We start from the raw sequence: 27915 nt of genomic DNA, 5'->3' as shown, positions 1-27915 counted from the left end.
CCGACCGATTCCAAAGCCATTCCCCACGACGACGCCGGACGAGAAGCGCAAAACTTTCGCCTCATTCACTTTTGCATTTTCACTTACCGCAGCAGTCCGGTCGGTCGGTCGGGTTGGCCGGTCGACCGGACCGATAACGACATTCAGAAATCGAAGAGTGCCACTGACAGCTCTTGTTTATCGATCGTTGCCTCGACAACCGGAAATGTTGCAAAAGTGGTTTCGGTTTTGTGTGAGCTTTAACCGGCGGGGTGGGGGCAGTGTGGGGATAGGTAGGTTGGTAGCTTTGCAAAATTCTCGAGTGAACAAACAATGCTATTTGAGAAATTTATTTTCCTACGGTACGAGCTAGGTGAAGAGAGGAGAAAGTGAGTTTAAAGTGTAGGTCGGATTTCTTTTCTTTGGACAGTGCAGAAAGTAAAGTTGAAAAGCGTGATTATGGATCAATTGCAAGACTTGACCTTTATTAAAACAATGGAGTTTTTCATTTATCATAATAAACTACTTGAAAGTGGTCAGCACAAAGTTTCTACGCTTTTGTTACGAAAAAAAATTGACTCTCTGATAGAAGCTTGGCCTATTTAATATTCAAACTACATTAGCTACTAACGACAAAATAAAAGCTGAAGCTTTGTTTGTTCCCAAAACTTTCGTACAGGCAATGCAGGAAGAGAGAACGAAATAGAAAAAAAGAAAGCTTTTGCACACTTCGTTACACTTGGCTCAGCAGGGGATGCAGAATGGAGTTATCCTTCCTGACGCTAAGCCTCTTACGATAAGCTACAGCACAGTATGTACACAGATGTTTCATCTAAATTGTAACTTTCTCTCGATTATGGGGAAAATCTTTGTCCGACAAGTAGTAAATTGGAAAAATACTCGACCGAACCGGGCACACCGGTAGGGAGGTCGTAGGTATTCGACGAACGGAACATTTCGAAGTCAGTTCAGTAAACTCGATTAGGCTAGGTACACACGAACGAACACGGCCAGTGAGTGTGAAACTTTCCGAAAGTAATTTATTGGCTACATCTCAAAACATTCAACAATCGCACAAAACAGGAGGAGGCCTCACTCCTCGGCGCACCAAGTGTTCCTTTTGCCCGGTGGATAGTCGTTCCAACTTTTCGACAGCAAACTCAGTTGACCGTTGGCCTCCAGCTGACTAATTATCATATTTATTTTGCTCCCCTTATGGGCAGCAGCCGATGGCACTGTGACCGATGGCATTCTGATCGGACTGGTAGGTGGCGGTTTGGTAGTTACATCTACGGCTGTCGGTGGTTTCAATCCGGGTACGAGGGGCGACGTATCCAATCCATGCAAGGACAACTTCTTCGAGACTGGTGGCTTTCTAGCCAACTGCTTCTGGTCGGAGCTGGCATCGGGAGATTTATTGAAACGATTAAACAACCAACTTTTGACCGGAGTAGTCGTCGTGACCGGGACGGACGAGTTGGCCGGGGTTCCGGAAGTGTTTGCAACAGTTGGCACCGGTGACTGGCAAATTGGCTCACATTTGTTTGCCTTGCTTGATGCCGGCAGAGGCAACGTCGACGGAGAGACATTAATTATTTTAGTTGGACTGACTTTCGCGTGCTGCCTTCGGTTGAGGTTGTGGCTAAGCTCGGCGGTTGCCTTTGGCGTGTCATAATTGTGCTCACCTTCGGGGGACGACGACGACGGGTGCCGTTTGCTCTGCAGCACCTGCTGGGGCTCCTCGTAGATGCTGTCGTCGTGGGATGGCTTCTGATCCGTACCGTTATCAGTTTCGTCGGCGCAGAATTCCGGCGTGGGAGGAAGAGGCAATTTGCGAGAGCAACCACCACCACCCCCACCACCTGGCACGGTGTCGCTTTTGACGAGCAGATTCTGCTGGATGGCTACCACCCACTCGTTCAGCTCCTTGAAACTCGGCGTAAGGAGGCAAAGTTTTCCATCGTCCTGAGTGATAATGTGAAACTGATTCCTCTCATTGATTTGATCGTTTAGACTCAAATCCAGCTTGATGTCTTTAATCTGAAATTGAGTGGAGAAGTTTTTTTTAGATTCTATCAAACTGTCGGAAAAGTTATGGGTAGGTATCGGCTCTTTGGGTCAAGAAGAATCCGTTACAATCATTTAGTCAAGTTGAATAGTAATACTAAACTTGCTAATTTATATTGTATTCTTCCGGACCTTGGACGGCCTTGGAGAATTATAACTTTGAACGAACCCAATTGAAGAGTTTTGAGTTTAATTTGCATAAATGTGAGCAATAATTCAGTTTTGCCTCTTGAGAGGCAGAACTGTTCTGCTAACTTTGCTTTTTCCAAGAGCACCTTACCGACGATATCTAACACATAATGGGAAGCAATTTAAGATATCAATGATGAAATCTAATAGAAAGCTGTCTGTAGCCATAAAAGTTGGAATATTAAGATATTGATATCTTTTACTCCATAGCCGTGGGACTTTTGGAAACATCAATTAAATGGAACAACTTTTTCTATGTACACATTCATTTAGCGTGAAAATTGGCTAACCGGCTATTGTCCAGCAGAACGCGGACCGTTAATGTAGATCGTACTTCAAACCATTTAAAACCTCTTCTTCTATCAGTGTTTCTCCGGTGTGTAATTACTTTTGCTAATATTTTGCGAAACCCTGAAGCTACATTCGCCGGTTTGTGTAAATTGTGCCACGGACAGAATTAAACCTGTCGTCGGATTGAAAGACAAACAAAACATCTGCCGCCGCCATTGCAACTCGGTTCGGTTCTAGGTAGGTATGAGCGAAAAGCATTGAATGGAAAGCGTGCCACCGGAGAATGACAATTACGGTACATCTAGTCAGCATTGCATTTTTGTTTTTATTTTTCATTCAGTGAAAACAAATTGAAAATAAAACCGATGTGAAGTTTTCGATTCTCGAAGCTCGGTGGAACGAATTCGGTTACGTGGCAGGTGCACGTGGTAAGCTTGTTTTGCCGCAGATGAGGGAGATTAATTCTGCAGTAGGGTCCCCAAAGAAATTTCCAAGTCGATGCAAATTAAGAGCACTGGAGATTTCAATGAAAATTTAAAAACTTTAGGTAACATTAGAGCTGAGGAAACTCTCTCAAGCTCCAACCTAGCGCCTCCACGCAGATCTAAGATGACGATCGATGGCCTTGCCTGGAAATGCTAGGAGGTGCGTACTTGAGCGCCTGTACCCCAGGTGAGGGACGGCTCACACAGCGTCTATCTCGGAACGAGCGGCTGATTATGAAATGCAGTATCCTGCAAACTATACCTAAAATGGCAGATCCATAAGTGGGATGTAGGTATCACGACCCCGGTAAGGTAGAATACCGAAGCTCTCACCACGAACAACGAAGAAGGAAATATAGAACGGATCAATCGGTATAGGACACGGGCAAGGATCAAGGAAACGAGTAATGTATAAAGATTGGAAACTTGGTACTTCAAATGTTCGAACTCTCCATGAACCGGCACGAGCTGGCTTGCTTGCTATAGAGCTGCATAGACTCAGAGTGGAGATCGCTGCTATAGAGGAAGTTCGATGCCCAAATTCCAGAGAAAGGGAGTTCGGCAGTGATGCCAGATCAACGGATTTATTCGTAGTTCTACGGATTTAGGAATTTTCTACGGACCTACGGATCAAGTGCTCAAATCTACGGATTTTCATAAACTTTGCGGAAAAGATTGAAAGTATCATTTAGTGACAAAAAGTACGTGCACGCCCATGCAATGAAGAATATCCCGAAGAGCATAACTTTAGTCTTTCTGAGAGAAAGAAGCGAATAGAATACTTTTCTTTAATGAGAAGTGTGTCAAAAATGGAAGATTTGCTTTATTGCTGTTAATAAAAACTAGCATTTTCCGCGTTGACGGCAGATATTTATAGTAATACTGATATTTTCCTGGTTAAAGTGCGGCAAAATGGCTAAATATTTTCATTTTTATTTTTCCTGCATTTTGGTAGCTCCGTAATTTGATTTCTGTAGTGCGATAGAACTTCAAAATGAAGTAAATAAGGTTGTTGTTTTCAATCAAGTAGATGGAATCCGTGTTCAATATGCATTAATGCATTAATCAATATGCTCTTTTTACGCGACAAATAAAAACTATTGGACCTTCAGAAAGCGATGAAAAGATGACTAAAATAAATAGAAAAGACAACAAAGAGCCCGCAAAAGACACCGGAATGTTGACGGAAATGTGAATAGAAGTCAATAGAACTGTGATAAAAAGATGGCAAAAATACGATAAAAATACGACAAAATGCTGCAACAAAAAACACGAACAAAAATGGGAAAGAGATATTTACAAACTGTTAAACTATCGACATACAAAAAAGACTACAAACAGATGGCGAACATACGTCATCAAAAAGACGCCGAAAGAACAACGAAAAGACATTAAAAATACAATAATTTTGTTGTCTTGGTAACAAGCTGGACGAAAGATGATAAAAAGATGACAATGAAAATGAAAAAAAGGCGGCCAAATGTCATAAAACGGAAATACGATGGAAAGATGGTAAACAAACATGAAAAGACGATAAAAATATAACAGAGAAATGATAATGAGATGACGAATACGGAGAAAAGGCAATAAGGAGATTACAAAAAGACGAAAAAATGGTTCCGAAAAAGCAACGATAATATGACGAACAGATAATGCAAGGTAGCAAAAAGACGATGAAAGAACCATGAAACGACGGCAAATAATCGACGAACAGGCAGTGAAATGCCTGCGAAAAGATATGACGAAGAAGTAAAGACAAGTAGGCGAAAAGTTGAAAGACAACAATGACGCGAGACGCCAAAAACGCTACAAATAGCGACAAAATTTCCAGAAAAGCCATACAAAACGACGAAAAGACTGTAAATAGATGTAGCCTTTGGCTAAAGGTATTAGAGAAACTATTAAAAGTCAGCAAAACAGTGACAGGCTATGCCAAAAAGTCACTAATGACGATGTCATCAAACTAAAAACGCCACAAAAAGCAATAAAAAAAGACAAACAAATCACTGAAAAGAGACAAAAATGCGATGATAGAATACCAAATAACGAAAAATGACCAACAAACGTTAAAAGACAACGAAAAAACGAGAGGTCAACACGGTGTAGTGGTTAGCATTCACATCTCTCACGTCGAGGACTCGGGTTCAAATTCCAGTCCCACAGAAACTACGAATGACCCAAGCTGTTAAAGTGACTATAATTACATTAAAACAATTTTATTTATTTATTAACTTTTTTATTGGGGCTTTCAACTAGTGGTTGGTTAGCCCCAAACATTAAAACAAACAAAAACGACAAGTAGATGACAAGGAGATTACAATAATGGCGGAAAAGTTGACGGAGTGCACTTAGCAAAACAAAAAAAAACAAAAAAACTAAAGCCAAATAACCAAACGACGAAAAATGAAAGAATTCGGAAAAATAAAGGCTGAAGGCAAATGACGAAAGTCAAGATTATGCGTTCTTGAATAATATAGAGGAAATTTGAAATGTATCATAAAATGATTCGATAAAAAAAAAGTATTAATTTGTTTCATATGCAATCAAGAATACCTATGCGATAAAAAAAGTCACTTAGCTAAACTGAGAAACACTTTATATAAAGAACAAATGTCGGACAAGCTTCCATTTAAATCAAAAGTTTGATTTGGTTTTATAATTTATACCCCTTTTTTTCTATGATTTAAACACAGATAGTAAAACTACGGATTTTTCTTCAGCAAAACCTGGCGTCACTGTAGCAAATACAGTGTTAATTTTAAAATTGGTAACTTATCCAGAGCTGCTCAGTGGTGGGGAGGTGAGGAGGGAAAGACAGTGAAGGTGCGGGTGGCAACCCCGGCTAAACTGCAACTCACCACGGACTCACGGTACGCTAATAGAGAACAACTGAAAGCGAAATTTCATGCGATGCAACAACCTAGGACAGAATTATTACGGGCCAGTCCACGCAGTTTGCTCAAAATCTCTATGCAGAGGTGAATTTTATAACACAGTTATCAAACTAACAGACTAAGAACTCCTTTCGAGTTAATTGAACGAGATCGCGAAATGGTGCAAAAGGGGCTGTCGCTGCTTTGAGGAACAAGATCTGAACTACAATTCTTAGCTTTTATTCCCCCCTTTTACAATGTGTGGTTCTTGGCTGTTTCGTCTTACTTGCTACTATTCATCTTAATCTAAGGTTTACTTATCGTGCTGGTGTTGGGCTATCTTTGAACAGGACGTTTCACGGCCGCGAAGCGAGGTGTCTCAGCAGATGCCGATCCCTGGTCGGCCTACGCTCGCCGGCGTAGCAATGATTATAGATTGGTTTTCAGCAAATGCTGGCTTCTAGTTCTAACCAGCTTACCACCGCCTACGCTGGCCTTGCGTAGCAATGGCTTCGACGACCTTTGTCCCCACCGGTATCGATGGCTGACGAATTGTTGGCCGCAACAACAATGGGCGTATTGTTAGCCAAGATAAGAGCTGTCCTCAAACGAGGTAATGGCTGACGTGTTGGTCGGAATAACGACTGACCAGGACAAAAGCGGACCGATGGCAAAGGCTGTTGATCTATGAGTGTGCACCAAAAGCTGCCCTCAAACGTCGCCTTCAGGTGGATAACTAGAACCAAGATAAAAAAGGTCCCTCTGGGACCTGCCGAGGGATATTAGCCACTTTCTAATTTAATTTTACGCCCACTTTACACCAGCACCCCAGCACTACAAAGTTTATACATATTTATACATTGTACATATAATTTACCTTTTTGTTTTATCTTTTTATCACTATTAATTGTAGTTTCTATTGTGCCGTTTTTTTACAATTCTTGACACTATAATATAAACGTTTAGCCATTAGTTGTATACACAGTAGTCCATAGCATAACAATAAGTTTCAACTAACTATATAATTTTTACACAACTGACTATTCAATTTTTACACAAATGACACAATAATTTTATTCTACTTTTAACTATACCTTTTAGAACACTACTTCTTTTAGACACAAGACTTTTCTTCTTTATGAACCGACAATACAATTTGCACCACTTTTGATATGTACAATATCTTAATCTTCGCCACGATCTGCTGTTGTTTGATGTTTCAACAGAATAAAATTCCCTAAACATAAGAGTTGAGCTTTTTAAAGGATCTGTCAGATGAGATTCGGAGACGAAGTTTCTCCGAACCTCAACAATGCCCTATTGTAATGGCAACCCTTCTTATGGTTTTTGAACCGTGGCTTTGAATGCCGGAATCGTCTTTTCCCTTTGTATCTGTGAGCATACAAATATTGGTGACCACTCCGCCAAGACGCAAACCGCGCCCGGCTTGGCGTGATATCACCCCTATTGCTGTGAGTGTCCGTGGTGAATTCAGTGAACGCTTCTTTGTTAGAATGACCACTCCGCCCAGGACGCAAACCGCGCCAGGCTTGGCGTGCTATCACTCAAACAGCCATCTGCATTCTACCTCTCGGTAATGCTTTCCAAAGTGAATCATCCATCCGCCCGCAGGCTTGGATGGTTATCACCCACATCGTTGACAGCTCAACCGGAGAGGGATGCTTTTGCAATAGATATCTACTTTTGAGAAAACTTTGCTCCGTGAGTGGCCTCTCCGCCTAGAAGCGGCTTGGAGAGCTATCCCTCATTCTGTCAAAGTTTGCTCAGAGGTGGACTTAGGATGTGGGAATAAACTGCGCAACTCTGAACAACATTATAATTTTGGTGAAGCTGAAATCTCAACTGTAACCAACGGTTACAACAGATAATACATTAAAAGCAATAAATGTTTTACCGGCTGCTGGAGATATGTGGATGGCATTTTTTGTATTCTAAAACATGAAGACTTTGATACTCTCTTGGAAATAATCAATAATGTCCAATAAGTTATTAGTTTTACATTCGAGAGGGAAGAAAACTACAGACTTCCATTAGTTGTTGTTGTTGTTGTTGTAAGAAACTGCTCAAATTTTGATTTTGAAATCTACAGGAAACCTATTAAACGGGTGATAATAGATATCACCAACCATGTCCAACTATTCCTTTCAAAACAAAATGGTCACTTTTCATCATATGATTAATCGTGTGAAAACTTTCACTGAGTTAGGAAGGAAAAGAGGCTGAATTGAAATATATTTTTGAGATCGACACTAATCACTGTAACAGAAGATCTGAAAAGGGTGACTGTCGAGCGTGATGGTGCTTTAACACACCAGTTTCATACGAAATTTAAAAAATGTGGGATGGATAACGTCTACACCAGTCGATTTTGGGATCCGATTTAAGGAACAGGTTTTGGAAGTAACAAAAGCTAGGAAAGATCTACAGTAGAAACAACTTTACCATTTAAAATCCAAAGTAACCGAGCACATTTTCATGGAAAACCATCCCATTACTTCTGAAAGCAACAACCTTCTCCGTCCTGCGAATAATATTTGGTGGCTGAATGTTGCCGAATCTCTGGTGGTGAAGAACAGTAACCCCGGAAGCTGCCGGAAATCAGCCTTGAAGTAAGTCTCATAATCCATGATGAGAGAGTAGAGGATTTTCCAGGTGCTTGCGCAAAATAAATTTGTTACGTTGCTTTTCGGGTGACGCCATTTTTTGTAAATTTCAAAAAACATGGTGCAATTTGATGTGGGACACCCTTTAGTAATATTTCATCGGTTTTCTACATATTGGGTGATTATACTTAATTGTCTTATTTTGAGACATTCTAACATAGGTTCGTGCAAATCCCGGTTTATTATTTTCTGATGTCAACTTATTGTGTTTAAATAGGAAATCAGGCTGCTATACCGTAAACAGTCTAAGTTATTGGCACTGAAGAAGATCAAAATACGTATGTGTCATTAGACATTAGACAATAACATGGTAGTAGAATTAAGGGATAGCATTAACTTTTGTTCTTATCTTTGTAAAATGTAACATCTAATATAGCAGAAACCCCTAATATACAATTATATGACCAATCATGGTAATACAAGAGAGCCTATTAATCTTTCAACATCTATGACATTCTGTTCCTAATTCAAAAATATATCTTTACTATTAAAAAATCAGGCAAGAATTCCTCTCCATAGTACTCGGCCCTGGGCTACTCGTCGCCAATTCCTTGCGCGTCTCAACACACGCAAGTCGGCTTTAAGCTGGTCGAGCCATCTAGCACGTTGGATCCCTCTATTTCTGGTGCCGGTGCCGGTTCTTGAAGAGAATGCATTTCGTTGCACAGTCGTCCTACATTCTTGGCCAGCCCACCGTAGTCTCCCAACTTTCGCGAGGTGTACGATGGGCATCTCTCCAAGTAGTGCCTGCTGTAGCTCGTGATTCATACGCCTCCGCCACTCTCCGCTTTCCGTTTGTACTCCGTCAAAAATGGCCCGCAACACCTTTCGTTCAAATACGGCAAGTGCACGTATGTCTTCCGTAAGCAAAGTTACTGTCTCAAGTCCGTAGAGGACTACCGGTCTGATTATCGTTTTGCGGAGGGAAAAGTAGGCTCGATTTTCAGCTTGAATGCGCCGTTGAATCTCCTTACTCGTACTATTGTCGGCGGTAACCAGAGATCTCGAATATACGAACTAATCAACCACTTCCAGTTCATCGCCGTGAACCGTCACTGTCTTCTTCTTCTTCAGCAGCATAGAGCCGGGATGGCACGTGCTGTTTCAAGCACTCGTCTCCATTCAACTCGGTCTTAGGCCACTCGTCGCTAATTTCCTAGTCGTCTCAGAAGTCGCAAATCGCTTTCGACTTGGTCGAGCCATCGTGCACGTTGGGCCCCCCTGTTCCTGGTGCCGGTAGGGTTGTTGAAGAGGACTATTTTCGCCGCACTGTCGTCCGGCATCCTTACGACGTGTCCGGCCCACCGTAGCCTGCTAACTTTCGCTAGATGCATGATGGGAGTCTCCCCAAGCAGTGCCTGCAGCTCGTGATTCATACGCCTCCGCCACTCTCCGCTTTCAGCTTGTACTTTCTGCACTTTCCGCTCGAACACGGTAAGGGCGCGTATGTCCTCCGTGAGCAGTGTCACGGCTTCACGTCCATAAAGAACTATCGGTCTAATAATGGTTTTGTACATTGTTAGCCTCGTGCGGCGGCGTATGCTTCCTGATCGTAGCGTTTTACGAAGAGCAAAGTAGGCCCGATTTCCCGCTTGGATGCGCCGCTGGATCTCCTTACTAGTGTTGTTGTCCGCGGTCACCAGCGATCCCAAATACACGAACTCCTCTACCACTTCTAGTTCGTCGCCGTCAACGGTTACCGTCCGTGGGAGGCGCGCGTTTGTTTCCTTTGAGCCTCTTCCTTTCATGTATTTGGTCTTCGACGCATTTATTTTTAGCCCAAATCTCCTAGACTCCGCTTTCAGTCTGGCGTAGATTGCCTCCGCCGTCGCAAAGTTCCTGGCTATGATATCGAAGTCATCTGCAAAGTCTAGAAGATGGCTACCCTTGGTAAAAATCGTGCCTCTCGTTTCGATGCCCGCTCGTCGGATCACACCCTCAAGAGCGATGTTGAACAGCATGCAGGATAAACCGTCACCTTGTCTCAACCCTCGTCGCGTCTCGAAGGGATTCGAGAGTGTCCCAGAGATGCGTACGAAACACATCACTCGATCCAATGTAGCTCTGATCAGTCGCGTCAGTTTGTCCGGAAACCGTATTCATGCATTATCTGCCATAGCTTGTCTCGATCGACTGTATCGTATGCTGCTTTGAAATCAATAAAGATGTGATGCGTGGTCACGTTGTACTCCCGACATTTCTGCAAGATCTATCGGATAGTAAAAATTTGGTCCGTAGTTGCGCGAGCCCCCATGAAACCCGCCTGATAATTCCCTACGAAACCTTGTGCTATCGGTGACAACCGGCGTAACAAGATCTGGAAGAGTAGCTTGTAGGCGGTGTTTACCAGCGTTATATCACGATAGTTGCAGCAGTCTAGCCGATCACCCTTTTTGTAGATGGGACAAACCACTCCTTCCATCCATTCCAATTCCTTCCATCCAAATAACCCAGTGTAGAGCCTTTGCTAGCGTGTCTCCGCCATGTTAATAAAGCTCTGCCAGTAGGTGGTCCTTCCCAGCGAATTTATTGGTCTTCAGCAGCCCGATTTCTCGTTTGATTTCTTGGAGATCAGGTGCTAGGACATCACTATCTTCCATGGGCGCTCCTAGGTTAATTTCCGTTCCGCCTCCTTCTGCGACTTCGCCATTGAGGTGTTCATCGAAGAACTGCTTCTATCTGTCGACCACCTCGCGCTCGTTCGTAATTAGATTTCCTCCCTCATCCCTACACATGTCAGGTTTCGGTTTGTAGCCCTTCCGAGTTTGGTTCACCTTACTAAAACTTGCGCATGTCATTAGCTCGGAATAGTTGCTCTAATTCTTTACGATCTCTGTACTCCTTCTAGCGCTTTTTCCTCCTCAGGATCGTGGTCAACTGGTTTCTAGCTCGTCGGTATTTGGCCAGGTTCTCTCTAGTGGCAATACTTAGATAATTTTTCCAAGCAGTTTTTTTTTCTTTCACCGCTTGTTGGCATTCCCCATCAAACCAATCATTTTGTGTACTCCGAGGCGCAATATCTAGTGCCGCGGTAGCGGCCTCTCCGATGGCCGAGCGTATTCTGCCCCAACCGTCTTCGAGGTTTGAAGCACCTAACTCCTCGGAAGAAGGCAGTGCCTCATTCAGTACTCGCGCGTAGTTCTCGACAGCTTGTGGGTTATCTAGCTGCCTGATGTTCAGCCGAGGAGGGCGGCTTTGATGTGTCCGGTATACGGTGGACAGCTTTGAGCACACATGTACTGCTACTAGGTAATGGTCAGAATCAATATCCGCACCCCGACGGGAGCGTACGTCCGGCCGGCCCTCTATGAGAACGTGGTCAATTTGGTTCATTGTACGTTGGTCAGGTGATCTCCAGGTGGCTTTGTGGATATCCTTACGCGGGAAAAAGGTGCTTCGGATCACCACCCAGCTAGCACCAACTCGTATATCAATGTACGAAAACTATTGTAAATATCTCCTAATAAATTCGGAATCGTAACTAAAGCTGGATATAGTGGGATCAAGTTGATTTTCTGTCGTAAACAATGATAATGACTGACATACATACGATTTTCAGCACAAAATCGTAGAGTAGTACGGAGCGACTCGCGCTTAACTGGATATTATCGTATATAAATACTTATATAGTCGTAACGCTCAAAATTATTCGTAATCACGTATATCGCCTTCAAAATAGTACGGATATGCCAATTTTGCGCATGATATACGATTTATTTAGCATGTATATCTGTACATAATGCTGATTTTTACCTTTTTTATACATATGAAAATGCTAGCTGGGCAGGCCTCGGGAAGCTGCGAAGTTTATACATCGTTGGCCGTTATCGTTTGTGTCGGTGAGCAGGCTATGGGGTCCTACTACCGGTCTATATATCTCTTCCCTACCGACCTGGGCGTTCATATCCCCGATGACGATCTTGATGTCCCGTGACGAGCAGCTGTCGTACATTGCCTCCAGCCTCGCGTAGAACGCTTCTTTCTCATCGTCGGGTCTACCTTCATGCGGGCAGTGCACGTTACTGATGCGATAATTGAAGAAACGGCCCTTTATCTTCAATACACACATTCTCTCGTTGATCGCCTTCCAATCTATCACGCGATCCTGCATTCCGCCCAGCACTACAACAGTCACTGTCCGTGGGAGGCAAATGTCGCTTCTTCTGGAACCTCTTTCTACCATATATTTGGTTTTCGACGCATTGATTTGTAACCCTATCCTCCTAGCCTCCGATTTTAGTCTGGTGAAGGTTTCTGGTAATGATGTCGAGGTCGTCTGCGAAGGCTACGAGAAGACAACTCTTGCTGAAGATCGTTCCTCTCGTTTCGATGCCCGCTCACCGGATTATACCTTCAATAGCGATATTGAATAACATACAGGACAGTCCATCCCCTTGTCGTAACCCTCTGCGCGATTCGAAAGGACTTGAGAGTGTCCCCGAAACGCGCACGTCACTCGTTCCAGAGTAGCTTTGATCAGCCGCGTCAGTTGGTCCGGAAAACCGTACTCGTGAATTATCTGCCATAGCTGTTCTCGTTCAACTGTATCTTATGCTGCCGTGAAATCTGCGAAAATATGATGCGTGGGCACGTTGTACTGTCGACATTTCTGGAGGATTTGTCGGAGAGTGTTACCGTTTCGCATCTTTACCCTATACCCATAGGTATGATTGCAGAAAAACGCAACTAGATAGCATTATACTAGAGTTCGGTATGAATTGGTTTATATAATTTTAGAGGTAGGTTGGGGACGCGTTTAATTTGCTGTTAAAATAATATTGTTATAAATTAAAATGAACATAAGTAAACGTAAAATCCTAGAGACTAAATGAAATTTATACATTAGGAAACGATTAAAGCTAAATTAAAATTCCTCCGAGTTATCATAAGTAGTCAAAATTAAGCAGGTTAGGAAAGCTCACTGTGCTTAACGAAACTCCCATAGACATCCATCTAAAATAGAGGGCGTTGCAAAACGCAAAATAAAATTGCAGTTCAGTGGCTAAAAGAGCCTGAACTTACTACGAAAAGGATCCGGTTAGCCATGGAAAAATGAGAGTCGATCACTTCAGATCAAGTAGTCGATAGAGCGAGGTGTAAAACCCTAACTCGCTGCATAATATATTTTTATAATTATAAAAGGTGTCAGTACGAAGTATAAAAGTGACAATAGATGTGTGATAAACTCCAAAAGGAGATTAAATCATCTAGTATTCCAGTCAGGACCCATTATTGCTATTATCGCAACAGCCGAGAGCATAGTAGCAGCCGAAAAGCCGGAACGGAACCGGTAGTCGTCGACGAAAACCTACACAAATGCAGCCACTTGGCACACGTGGCCCCAGATAATCATCCGGATATCTCATATACACCGCATCTTCGAACAATCCCCGCCTTCGAGGTTACGTGCGTTCAAGCCAGAAGCCGTAACGGGCCTGGGAACAGTATCGATTCTGTTTCAACGTAAGAGCTTACTCCACACTCGCGGACGTACCCCGCCTTCGAGGTCACGAGCGCTCTAACCAGAGGCCGTGACGGGCCTGGGTACAATTAAGATAGCTGTTGGATTTAATGCTGCGCTTGCTGTCGTCCCATTGAGAATGCAGTATCATCGTGTGAATTGGTCGGCCGACCCCGTGAAAAGCAAATGCACAGTGAGTTTATAAAATCTTGAATAAAAGTAGTTTTGTAAGTAGTTATGAATAGTGTTTTGATTCCTTGATCGAATCAGTAGACCCGGAGCCGACTCTGAGAGCCTTCGTGCTCCTCACAGCCGAGCTAGTCAGAGAAGAGGCCGTGAGAGCCCAGCCCCTACACGGTTCCCAGTGGTTCGACCAGGAACCTGGGGTGGACTCTGCTGAGGCCCCTCTGGTATCAGCAATATCAAGAGTAAAACTTTGATCCGTAGTAGCAGGGGTCCGTCATAAAGCCCACCTGATACTGCCCTACGAATTCTCTTGCTCTTGCTATATCCGGAGTGATTCGCGATAAGGGCGCAACTAGCAAAGTGTAAACAATGAGGAATATCACTGTGATCATTTGCCAGTATATTTTCAAGTCATAATTTAAATAAAAGTTACAAAAATCAAGTTTAAAGACATAAATTGGCGTAGAATAAATCAATCTTATAATTTCACAACAATACTGCATAAAATTTGTGCATTCAAGCTCAAAATCTAAGTTTTATAGTTGAACCCCTTGGAATGAGCCTCAAAGCATTTTGACAGTGAGATTCGCCCAGCCCTGTTTCGCCTTGTTTGGATTTTTTTATTTAGTTTCGCCTGTTTACAATGTGTTTCGCCTGTGTTTTGAAAACAACGCATTTTCGCTCTTTACTATCGCCTGTTACTTCATAACAATGAAAGGGGTTAAACTGCAAATTGCTTTTGTTTTGATTAAACACTTCTATCGCCCATCACTAAAAACTTGTTTTAAATAATTCTAACGATTAAAACAGAAGAAAGGATTCTTGCCAAGGATATTATCAGTCTTTTTAAGGCTGATGATGTTATAAAACGATTTGTTTACAATTTGTTAGTTGCGCCCCAATTGCGAATCACTCCGGATATAGGTCCCGTTTACCCCGATAAATGAGGCAAGTGGGACCTATCGCCATGATTTTGAAAATTCTTCTTAGATCCATTGCACGTAAATCGTTAGTTCTTTTTTGTATTTAAACCTTCGAAGTGATACCACTGAAGAGTTCCGGGCCGCAAGAATTGTAAAATAATCCCAGTGTTCGCGCAAAAACTTTATCACCCTAATCTTTAGCATAAACATATGTACATTCTCACGCTCTTATAGCGTCATGCATTCTATCAGACACTCACTCTCCCGTTATCAACAGATCGAACGTAGCCGATCATATCTATATGTACCGATCATCATAAGATAGAATAAATTAGTTACTATCAGACTGACCGTGCGCGCAAATCTATATCGCTCTGTATCCAATTAAAATCGAGGATAAATATATCCACCAGTTTCCTGCATTAAAAGTGGTTTAGTTAAAAGATCATTTTTTGTGTTGTTACCGATCACTTTCAAATAGATCGGTACAATGAAGGAGTTTTTTTAGTTTAGCGTTTTTAGTTCGTAAGTTTGTCAATATTTTGTTTTGCGTATGATCGGCTCTTAAATATTGTCGTTAATTGTTAATTTTCTTTGCTGTTCAAAATTTGTATTTTTTGTTTAACATAGGTTTAAGTACTCGCTAACATCTACTAACATAAAAAACAACCGTTAATTAGGCTACGATAAATTTCGAAAAAAAAAGAACCATGTATTGTGGCCGTTTATAAGCCCGTAGAATCACCGCCGGCTGACACCTAGACCTAAAAGAGGCCTTGCGTGCCCACCCCGGAACGTGCAGACCAGACGTTGGGGTATTGAACGTGCTTCATACGGAGCCGTGATACCGTCTAGAGGGCGGCCACGACTTATAAACGGTTACAAAAAATCAGAAAGATCAGATGCACCGGAAAAACCGCAACGGCAAAAGACGGCAAAATAGTCCGCATTAAAATTGAACCGCTAAACTAACCCCTAGAGATCCTGCACAGCCCTGGAAGTTTAACCGGTTCAGCGAATTGGCGAAAAAAGGGAGTTATTGTCGCTTGCGATCGTTGAGCATCCGGTTAAGAAAAGGGAGAGAGAAGATCGTCGGAGATTAGAAGGAGATGGAGGGTGGAAAGTGTCATCGTGAGGAAAAGGCAGAAACCGTTCGACATCAGTCGAGCTCAAACTAGACAGCAGACAAAAGCTAAATTTTGAATCGTCGAGCCAAACCGAACGAAAAGTTTAAATTTCGGTAGAAGATAAGCAACGTTACCTGCTTCCGGTTCTGGATTACCCGGCGAGCGGATTACCCTCTCTAAGGGCAAGAACACCCATCGAGTAAGATCGTCTGGCCTGTCATCGCTTCGGAAACCCGCAGTCTGACCGTGAAGCGGTCATGGTATGTAACCTCTCTCCCTCTCGTCGTCCTGGATGTCGTCGATGGGCCTTAACGCGTCGTATTCCTGATTGGTACCGCATTGTGACCCTAAACCTGGTTTAATAAACGTTTAAGATGAACAATTTCTTTTAAGTCTAAAGAGCCGATCCTTTTTCTCTACTGAACTCGCAAGTAATCGCAGGTACTGAGTCCCCCGAACACGCTACGACCCTGAGTAGATAGAGTGAGCTAGCAGGGCAGTGTGAGCTTTCTCATACTTACAGTGTGCAGTTCTATAGTCCGAAATCCGGTTCAAAGTTGATCCTGTCGAAACACCCAGGTATACATTACACAGTCGAATGACCCCTAACTATGCAATTTTTAGGTCCCTCTTACCAAAAATTAAATGTCAGAAGTCACAAATAAAAAAAGACAGAAGACGACATATGAACGACGAAAGACGAAAGAAAAATAGACAAAAATCAAAAGACGCCGCACGACAGATGAAAGTCGAAAGTCAAAAGACGAAAGTTGAAAGTTGAAATTCGAAAGACGTAAAACGAAGGCCAATAAAAAAAAACGAAAGAAGAAAGAGAAAAGACGAAAGTTGAAAGACGAACGACGTACAACGAAAGATGAAAGACAAATGACGAAAGACGACAGGCGAAAGACAAAAGACGACAGAAAAAGACGAAAAACGACAGACGACAGACGAAAGACGAAAGACGAAAAACGAAAGACGATAGATAAAAATAAACAAACAAAGTTGAAAGTTGAAAGTTAAAACTTGAAAGTTGAAAGTTGAAAGCTGAAAGCTGAAAGTTGAAAGTTGAAAGTTGAAAATTGAAAGTTCAACGTTGAACGTTGAAAATTGAAATACGAAAGTCGGAAGACGAAAAACGAAAACCGAAAGACAACATGCAAAAGACGAAAGAAGAAAGAGGAAAAACAAAATACGTAGACGAAAGACGAAAATCGAAAGTAGACAGACGAAAGCTGAAAGTTGAAAATCGAAAGACGAAAAACGAAAGCCGAAAGTCTAAAGACAAAAAGAGGAAAGACGAAAGTCGAAGGATGACTAACGACCGTCGAACGGCGAACGGCGAAAGACGACAAACGAAAGTAGACAGACAAAAGTTGAAAGGTGAAAGTTGAAAGACGAAAAACGAAAGCCAAAAGACAAAGGACGAAGACAGAAGACAAAGCACAAGAGGCAAAAGATTAATTATAAATAGTAAATGGAGAAATCGATTTCCATAAACGACAAAACGTCATGCCCCCTATCAGAAAACATCACCGTTTGACAAAAAAAAACGATTGGCGATCATCTCATAACTCTCAAAGGTCATATGGCCGGTTCGTTTGAAATCCGTTACACTGTTCGTTCAGTTTGTGCGTTAAATTACAAGAATTTTACAACAATTTACGTTGAGCAGGAGTTAACCAATCGCTCACCAAAAAAAACTCCGGTTTATTGAAAATTTAATTAAAAATGTCGATATTTCATTTTGCTAAAAAAAACAGAAAGGTTTTATGTTGGATTTTACGACTCAACAAAATCTAGCATCACTTTGATGATTTCCAGCGACAAAAGAAACTTTAGAGGGTGTGTGTCTAGTGTGGAAGTACTTTCGCCCATAAAAGCTTTGAAAAGGCACTTGAAAATAATTAGCAAGAGCTTATTATTTCGACTATGAAAACGCTATGAAAGCGCAACATAGTAAGTAATGAAACTCTTTTTGAATTTAGCGTTTCCGCTCCGTTTTCTCCAATAATGGGTAGATTTAACAAACTGAAATTACTTCCATTGTGATTAAATATTTTGAACAAAAAATATCTTTTTCTTCTACTGTCACAGCGTACGCAGTTTTCTATTCCCAATCAGGCTTTATTTAGATTGCAAACGTTTGAATGTTTACTTTTGAAATCTACGAAGGTGTACCGCTTTTTAACGTAAGCAATTCAATATCAGATTCGAATCCACCAAACTCCACCTAAACACTAAACCTTGAGTTTCGTTAGCCAGCACGAAAACCTAACCTTGAACCAATTTCTGATGTTGCCCGAAAAAAAGGCGCTTCATTCAAAATCAATCATCGTCGGTCTCGTTTCGTTGGGAAAATACCTCCAAGCCAATCCGCCGAATAACGCAATTACCTACCTGAACACACTGAGCCGGTTTCAGCTCGTTGCAGTTGTTGTACAGCAGCAGCCACCGGTCCAGCAAGCCGACGTAGAACTTTTTCGATTGATCAAAGAATAAACGTTTCTCCAGCCTGAAAAGGGTACCATATTTGGGAGATTGCTTGATACGCAGATGTGCGGCTGGCAGACCGCTAAAGGGACACGTCCCGCTACCAGTGTCGTCGTCCGCCTCCACCGGGGGGACAACCACGTTCCCAACGTTATTCAATTTCAGCTCGGAGCAATCATCGTACAGGCAGCTATCGGTTGTAAAATCATAACAGTTTTCCTCCGCATTTAGCTGGTCCTCGGCAACGACGTCGGCCACTTTGTCACCGGCGATGCTTTCGAGGACGTCGCTATCAAAATTCTCACAGCACGAGTCAATCCCATCCGTCGGTTGAGTTAAATTAATACCATTTTTATGTCCCACACCACACATTTCCAGATATGAGTTTTCATCCTCCTCCTCCTGCTCCACGTCCTTCTGATTCTTCTCCTCGGGCGCTTCCTTGGCATTGTCCTTCTTGGAAGCAGTGGCAGCAAACTCCAACCGCAGTCGCTCCAACTTCCAAAGAAACGACTTACATTTGTGTATCAGCATATAGCGGGACTTGTCTATTTCGTTGACGATATTCATGTACTCGGCGTTCCCGGGTGGACCGTCATCTTCAGCCCCGGGGGGCAGCCGTTTGCCATTTTCAAGACACGATTCGCATTCTTCCTCGCACTTTAACTCTGCACCGCATTGTGGGTGTTTTTCTGGCTCGTGCTGCTGCTGCCGGTGCTGCTGTTGGTTTCCGTTTATTGCTTCGCCCTCGAAGCCAATGCCAGCGAACGACGGCGGTTGCGGCATGAGTGCCATCCCTGCGGAAGCGGTCGTTGCATCCAGGAACTGAAGCATGTCTAGAAAGCAGAAGCGAAAAAGCGAATCAGTTAGGACATCGGAAAGGACACGCCATTGCAAATTCTACTCTCGTGTATCGTCGATTGCAGCAGCACAACCCAGCCAGCGGCACGGAGAATAGTTTTTTTTTCTCGCTATTCTGTGTGAGAGGATGCTTTTCGAACTGACCGACTGGCTCTAGCGGATAGAATTGAACGGTGCGGTCTGATGGTTCGATAATACAATGGCTAAAACGATTTCATGAATCATAAAATTTCATGAATCGAACGCGACGCTATGCACGGGAGGATATTCGTTTTTGTTCCTCTCACAATTTGTTGGTTTATTCAATTCTCGATCAGTTCCGTAGAGGCTCGTTACTACGTTTCATAATTTTGCGCTTTCTTTTATTGAAACATAATTGCTGTTTTGTTCGCTTCTCCCATCGTAATTTTTTAGATTCCGAATCCGGAAGAACGAATCGATTAATTTGATTGGCATCTAAAACTGCTGTTGTAACAAGCACAGCATAAAAAAGCCAAGAGCAATTCAATTCGATGGACCTCAAATTGATTTGCGGGAACCCGTCACTCTGCCGATGGCTGTTGGGGCGGAAAAAATCGCAAATATTAACCTCAGCAAAGCTACAATAACCTACCGCAGTTATGCCCGCAGCGGTAAAACAATGGACTCACGTTGTTAACACTAATTGCACAATGTTGCCAGTATTACACACGGCTGCTTTCAAATTGAATCATTCTGTTGTGCTGCGAAGTAAATCAGTAAATGGGGTTTAATCGAAAAAAAATCTCCGACTAGTACTGTTAAAAACCATGACTCGAATTAAAATTTATGGTTTAAGCCCAGCTAAAACCTTACACACTGTCCACGGCATGTCTAGACTTCGGTAGTTAGAAAACGAAATACCAGATCAGAGGATTTCGAACATAAATTTCAAGAGCAGGTAAGCACGATAATCAATTTTCAGAAAGTCTCTGCCCCCAAACATGTTTGCAGTCTAGCGAAATAATCCAATCCCATTTAGTATCATGCGTAGCTTAGAGAAACAAGGCTTCGATACTTTAGAGCAACAATTTATTGTCTTTTTTTTTGTATTATGGTGCTGAATGAAAAACAAAGCCACATAAGTGTGATGGCACTGTATTCGGTAAAATTTTCTATCGTTATTGTTGAAAAACTCGGCTCAAAAATGCAAATCTCTTGAACCAAACAGCATGGAGCCAACAGTAAAATGTTATTAAATTTTCTTAGCATATTCACGTAGGGTTTATTTCTAATTCCCGTCGTAGTAAGTAAAGCCCTACATCATTTGTTGGATGGATTTAATGAATACTTGTGCTGATTTGACTAAAACACACTCACTTTCCGATCCGTGAACTTAGAAATCACTGAAAAGCGATTATTAAAGCATATTATTGAAATTACGCAACTGACTTTATTTCTTAAATTCGTCGTACCGTTTTAAAATCCGTCCAGCCAAATTTTTCATCGTTCGAACTAAAAATCACAACAATGTTAACGAAGCTAACGCGCATGTATTTGTGTAGGACGGCATGACAAATGTTATTCTGCTAAATTTCTGCAGGTCAGGCAAGTTTTCCTGGCTGTAGAATAACGACAATGCCTTGTATGAGTTATTTTCATTTATGAATGACGGAAATTAAACGATTAGTCGATATTTTCTTCGTCGCACGAAAAAACGTAGGAAATTTGGCTGCTAGGAATTCTCTAATGATAAAAAGCATTTAAATAGATCTCAACTCACTTTGATTGATCGCGTATGATAGACAACAGACTAAAATATTATGGAATAACTAGTTTTGCATTGTGTGTGATAAAAATGCTGATACTTTTAATAATTTGTGTTGGATAGGACGGGAATAGGCAATTACGACGAAGCAGCAACACACCCTATATCGATGAATCCATGAGTAGTCCGCCTCCAGCTGCTCTCCAGCAAAAAAGTATAAATGAGACAGAAGGAGAAAATATTGCACAAACGGAATAGAAAAAGAGGAAAAGCACGAAAGAACAAGAATAAAAACTGTTAGGAAAAAAAGAAATACGCGGCGAGGGAAAGAGGGACACAAAAAGTGAAAAAAAGTGAAAAAGAATTAAACGTGAGGAAAAACGAGGCAAAAAACGAAGAGACTGAAAAAAAAGAAAATGAGAGAAATGAGAGAAGAGGTAGAACGGAAAGGATGATTACGAAAAATAGGATAGAAAAGAAGTTGAAAGCAAAAAAAGACGAGAACTGAGACCAAAAAACGAAAGTGATCAAAAAAACAGGAAAAGAGGGGAAATGTCTTATAAACGAGAAAAAAAAGACGAAGACGGAACAAAGAAAAATCAGAAATCATAAAAAGGGCGAAAAAGTGCAGGAAAAGAAGAGAAAACGAACAGAGAAGGCAACATACAGCAAATAATATAAATAACTGAGACGAGATGAAAGAAATAAATTGACAGAATAGGAGGGAAAATGTGACGTAAAAAAGTGGAAAAGAGAGAAAGGGAATACGGAACAGAAAACAGGTTCACCTGGTTCAAAAGGGAAATGAAGAATGGTAAAAAAACGAAGAAAACGGGGTATGAAAGGAAAATGATGAAAAAAACAAAAAATGGGACATAAAAAGAAGAAAAAAGGAAAAACGGGATAAAGAAAACAGTAAAAGAAAAAGACGAAATACGAGAGAAAAAGGGAAACCAGAGAGTATAGGGAAGTAAAGAGAGCTAAAAACAGATGAACAGATGAACAGAAAATTTCTCTCGGAAAAATGGAACATACAAACACGAAAGACGAGAAAGAAAGGAGATAAAAACTGTTGGAAAAGGCTGAAAAGTGGAAACAAAAAATGGAGAAAAGAGAAGAGAAAATACGAAAAACGATTGAATGAACATGAGGGAAAACAGGGCTGAAAAGTAGAAAAATGGGACAGGAAACAAAAAAACGAACAATGAAACAGGAAAAACGAGACAGAAAAAAGGGAAACGAGAGAAAAAGAGGAAAAACGGAATAAAGCAAAAGGTACAGGAAAGGAGAAAAAATGAAAAAAAGTGAAAAACGATACTGAAAAAGATAAGAAGGTAAGAAGTGTGACAGAATAAGATAGAAACTGTCAATTTTAAACTAACTTCAAGTACTTAATATCGTGTCCATGTTCGGGATCAGGTAAAACTTCGAGTTCAAATTAATCGAAATTCAAGTTTAATTTAACGTCGAATATCAACTTCAAAACCTGCCCGATTTTAGGCCCAATTTCCAGTCTAGTTTTATTCCAATTGTAGGTTAAATTTTAGGTCAAAGTAAAAAAACGCATAATTTCAAGCACAATTTGAATTCTAATTTCATATGTAATTCAAGGTCTAATCTCAAGTCCAATTTAAATTCAATTTATGTTCAATTTCAAATTCAATTTCAACTATAATTCTTGATCCAATTGCAAGCCTAACCCAATTAAAAACTACAAATTCTGTTTTTAGTCCAATTTCATGTCTAATTTCAAGTAAAACTGGTAGTCCGAATAACTCTAAATTCAAGTCCAGTTTCAAATACAATTCTAAATCCAATTTCCAGTTCAATACGATAGCTACGCTTAACAAGTTATCGTTGAGACTCCTACCTTTTGTCCAATGCTGCAAGATGCATGGGTCGAACCAAGCTATAATCTGAGTTTATAACTGGGTTCGAACCAACAACATCCGCTAGAGCATGTGGCTCGCTGGTATCCCGCGTACCTATGAACCACAGAGGCGCTGGACAAAAGGAGCCTGCACAACCCCCCATATTGATGTAGCGACTTGGGTTGGGCTATTTTTAGACAAATTGTGCCTCTTCCTACACCTACTGTAGAAAACACCAACCGAGAAGTTTCATCTAACTTTGTGTTGACTGGCGGGATGACGACACTGTTGCGGGTGTTGTGGGTTCGAATCCGGTTATAATCTCAGACTATAGCTTGGTTCGATCCATGCACCTTCCAGCATTGGACAAAAGGTAGGAGTCACAACTTGTTAAGCGCAGCTACCTATTACCCCCCCCCCGCTTCCCTTCCACTCTTTTCCCCTCTATTCCCAAAAAATCCTTCTTCATTACTTTCCCTTACCGTCCTTTCGTCAATTGTAGAACCATCGTTTCAAAAAAAAATTAATATATGCCTGACCGCATTTCAAGGTCATGACTAAAATCACGAGGTTTGCTCAAAAAAAAAGTTCATATTGGTCGAGCCGTTGCCAAGTTTGCTCTCGAACAGCTTCTCGTCTTGATAAGAAACTTGCCGTTGCGTATTTGGCCATTCTCCCTGAAATGTCCGAAAACTGCGAAGCCACAATCCATAAAACTTCTTATCCGTTCAATTATGTTCCTCTTTAGCTGATTGCCAAATTTAAACAATGTTTACATTTTTACACTCGAACAGGGCGAACCCGACGATCCTGCAATCCAGCTTTCCACGAGCGATAATGGTGGTTATTGAGCACAAGTGGGCACAATCTTTTGACATTCATTGGAGGAGCGTCGAGTTCGCCCTGACGGAGTTACTATGGAAACATCCATGATTGTTTGTTGTTCGAATCAAGGTTCGAATGTAAAAATGTAAACATTGTTCAATTTTGCAGATCAGCTAAAGAGGAACATAATTGAACGGATTCAAACTTTTGTAGTGGTTTGTAATTGAACGGACAACAAGTTTTATGAATTGTGGCTTCGCAGTTTTCGCAAACTTCAGGGAGAATGGCGAAATACGCAGCGGAAAGTTTCTTATCAAAACGAGACGCTGTTCGAGAGCAAACTTGGCAACGGTTCGACTAATATGAAGTTCAATGTTCACGTTTGCCTCTGAGTGCATTCGAATGTTTAATTCGCACGATTGTAGAAAGTATCCTGAGCCGGTGCTTTCAGGAAATTATGGCCACAAACCACTACAAAAGTTTGAATCCGTTCAATTATGTTCCACTTCAGCTGATCTGCAAAATGAAACAATGTTTATATTTTTACACTCGAACAACAAACAATCATGGATGTTTCCATAGTAACTCCGTCAGGGCGAACTCGACGCTCCTCCAATGAATGTCAAAAGATTGTGCCCACTTGTGCTCAATAACCGCCATTATCGCTCGTGGAAAGCTGGATGAATGTCAAAAGATTGTGCCCACTTGTGCTCAATAGCCGCCATTATCGCTCGTGGAAAGCTGGATAGTTCCTAACGCAAAGGAAGCATTTTTTTCATTTCTATCGCAGCAAGCTGATGACTAACTTTTGACAGTTTTAGATTATGGGGGGTATTAATAGGAACAAAAGTGCTGAAGAGCCTAAATGCTAAAATGAAAGCAAAAGACGCTAGGAAAAAGTTCCACTTTTCGCCGTTTTGGACCACTATGCACTGTGCGATCGTTAGAATTTTCGCCAGTAGTCTAGAATAATCTAACGCTATCATAAACATTTTGTCACCAAAAATATTATGAAATAGCGAAGAAGAAAGAATAAAAAATATTAGGCAGGAATTAGATCATAGTTTTCCGGCTTTTGTTTGGAGTTTTCCACCCCCATGGAAAACTTAGTGAAAAACTTTTTCCACGCAAAATTTCTCTCGAATAGCTGAGAAAATTGGCAAATGACACAACAATATTTTAAAAAAAATTCTAAGAATTTTTTTCTCAATCGGTCAAAAAAAGACAAAGATACATGCAGAAGATCTGATTTACCGAAATTAAAGATACATTATCTATTGTTGAAAAAAAATTAGTGTACATTTGAAAACGGTCCGTAATCAGCTGTTCGGCGAAGCTTTCGTTTGACGTCGAAACAGGAGCGTTGTACGGTCGCCATGTCAACTTTCCGAATGCATCTCTTGACTTTATCCATCAACTGTTTGCAATTCTTGGCTCTCCAGTTATTTTTGTACGTCAAGGAACTCAAAATCCCGAAGAAATCTTCGACTGGGCGCACTGAGACAGATTTTACGAGTCGTGGTTTTTGGGTAAAAATGGGATCGAATGGGTATTCATGAACGATTGTGTTTTTTTGGCGTAATGCGATGATGCTCTATCCGGCCAAAACACGTATTGTCCATCTGCATGATGTTTTAGTAGAAACGGGATCAAAATTTTCTTCAAACATTTGTCTAGTGCATCTCAATTGATAGCCAAACCAGAGGACTTGTTGTTGAAGAAACGAGAAAGAGAATGATGTCCTTCTGCGTCCATAATTTTGGATGGTCTTCCACTACCTTGCTTGTGAATAGTTGTTGGGCATCTTAGGATATGGTAAACAGTCGAAGCCGCAACATATTTGCTTTGGCAACATCCATTTAGTACGTCACACAAATTTTGACCAAAATCAACTCCTCCCCTCCCCCCTCTGTCACATGCTGTCACACCTTCATGAACACCCCTAAAAAAGCACGTCACATCACGGCAACCCCCCCCCCCCCTCCCTTCACAACAAAAAAATTAAATACACCTACTCTCCAAACTTTTTATTTCTAGGGATGCTTTACCGGTTTACCGAAACCGGTTTTACCGGTATTACCGGGCTATTTTCCAATACCAAATTACCGGTTTTTCCACGCTCGAAAACCGGTATTTTCGGTATTTTTTGTATGATCAAACAACAACTCAAGAAACTTGAATCGCTGGTAAAACTTTTAAATTATAGGGCGAACTAAATTTCATGATGGAAGGTTCTATAAATAATAACTCAATTATGTAATTCTTCCAAAGGGAAAGCCCCGAAATACCCCACCGTTGTCAGCATAGAGCAGGAGTGCATTGCGCTTTTTAAGCAATTGACTCCATTTAACTTGGTCCATTTCATGGGCCACTCGTCGCCAATTTCCCAGACGTCTCAGAAGTCACAAGTCGCTTTTGATCTGGTCGAGCCATCTTGCACGATCCTTGTTGAGAGCCGCTTTTGTCGCACTGTCATTCGGCACTCTTACGATATGTCAGACCCACCGTAGCCTACTGACTTTAGCCAGCTTACGATAGCGATCTCTCCAAAAAGTGTATGCTGCTCGTGATTCATAAAACGTTTCCGCCACTCTCCGCTTTTAGTTTGTACTCCGCCAAATATCATCCGCAGCATCTTCTGGTCAAACACGACAAGGGCGCATATTTCCACCGTGAGCGACAGCACAGCTTTAACTCAGTAAAGAACTATCGGTTAAATAAGGGTTTTGTACATTGTCAGCTTAGAACGGCGGCTTATGATTCTTGATCGTAGCGTTTTGCGAAGGGCAAGGTAGGTCCGATTTCATGCTTGGCGCCAATTAGTTAAGAATATTGCGCAATACAAGAAATACAGTGAAGCTCTTCAGAAAATCTTCAGTGAAAATTAACGGATTACTCTAGAGAAATGTCAGAACACACCACGGAAAAAGAATTTGTTCGGTTGCTAGTACAAACTGGAATAAAAATTTGCTTAGTTAGAATAGCCTGTTGGCAGGGCTAAGCCAATTATACAGGCTCTAATCATTGCTTCGAACGTCTCTGTCCGATCTAAGAAACAAGCATACGCTTTACTTAAGCGATGCCTGGACTGTCAGTATTAATTTATCATAAGTGTCAGTATCAAAGCCGCTTATTGAAAATTCTTGAGCAAGGGTTTTCCTACGCCACGTATCAAATTTACCGCTTTTTATTTAAAATTTAAGATGACACAATAAATTCTCTTCGCGTTCTTAAGTAATAATTTTTTATAAAAAAAGGAAATTTTTGAGCTTATTCGTCATCGATCCTCGGATTTTGAAGATGATCTCCGATTGCTACGATCGGCTACGCTTCAGTAGGTAGTCGCTGATGTGTCGTCAATTAATGTTTCGCGTATATCCACGTCATTTTCATCCATCCATTCAAATTCGTCTGAGATGGTTGGAAGAATTAACCTTCCTGTTGACAAGTTTTCTGACGGATTTTGTCATTTTGTGTATTTTCTGCGATCATTGAACATCACCTGGGATGCGAAATATAGTCCGCAAGTGGCACAAACACTGTCTTTCAGGGAACTTTTGAATTAGGGACAGTATAGATATACGGAAGAACCTTAAAACCAACCTTGGACTTCGGTATAATTTTAGGTTCATTGATTAAATACAGCACGAAAATCGAGGGCAAACATTGCCCTTGGTCTTTCGTACCTTCTCAAGACGACTGCCATTGACGGTGGTACAAATCTTTTAGGTAGAACGATGCTCAAGAAGCACCTCAGTGGTGTACAACATGTTCTGTAAAACCTTAATGAAGAGTTCATACTAGAAGAATAAATGAGTCCTGTTCACACATATATGTTAAAAATAAAACGTTGTCATTCAAAAAATTTAACTAT

The 27915-nt window shown here is 41.4% G+C and overlaps 1 protein-coding gene across 1 annotated transcript; it reads right to left on the bottom strand.

The window, feature by feature from the left end:
- Nucleotides 1–1071: 1071 nt before the first annotated feature.
- LOC128744029 (uncharacterized) lies at nucleotides 1072–19592 on the bottom strand. Its single transcript, XM_053840770.1, has 2 exons — nucleotides 18666–19592; nucleotides 1072–2019 (listed from the first exon to the last, which is right to left on the bottom strand). Exons 1-2 carry the CDS (start codon nucleotides 19590–19592, stop codon nucleotides 1072–1074), a joined length of 1875 nt encoding a protein of 624 aa, XP_053696745.1.
- Between the last annotated feature and the right edge of the window lie 8323 nt (nucleotides 19593–27915).

Source organism: Sabethes cyaneus, chromosome 3 (assembly GCF_943734655.1).
Source record: "Sabethes cyaneus chromosome 3, idSabCyanKW18_F2, whole genome shotgun sequence".
NCBI classification, from domain to species: domain Eukaryota; kingdom Metazoa; phylum Arthropoda; class Insecta; order Diptera; family Culicidae; genus Sabethes; species Sabethes cyaneus.
Note: the sequence above shows the minus strand (reverse complement) of the source record. Positions and strands in the feature narration are given on the sequence as shown.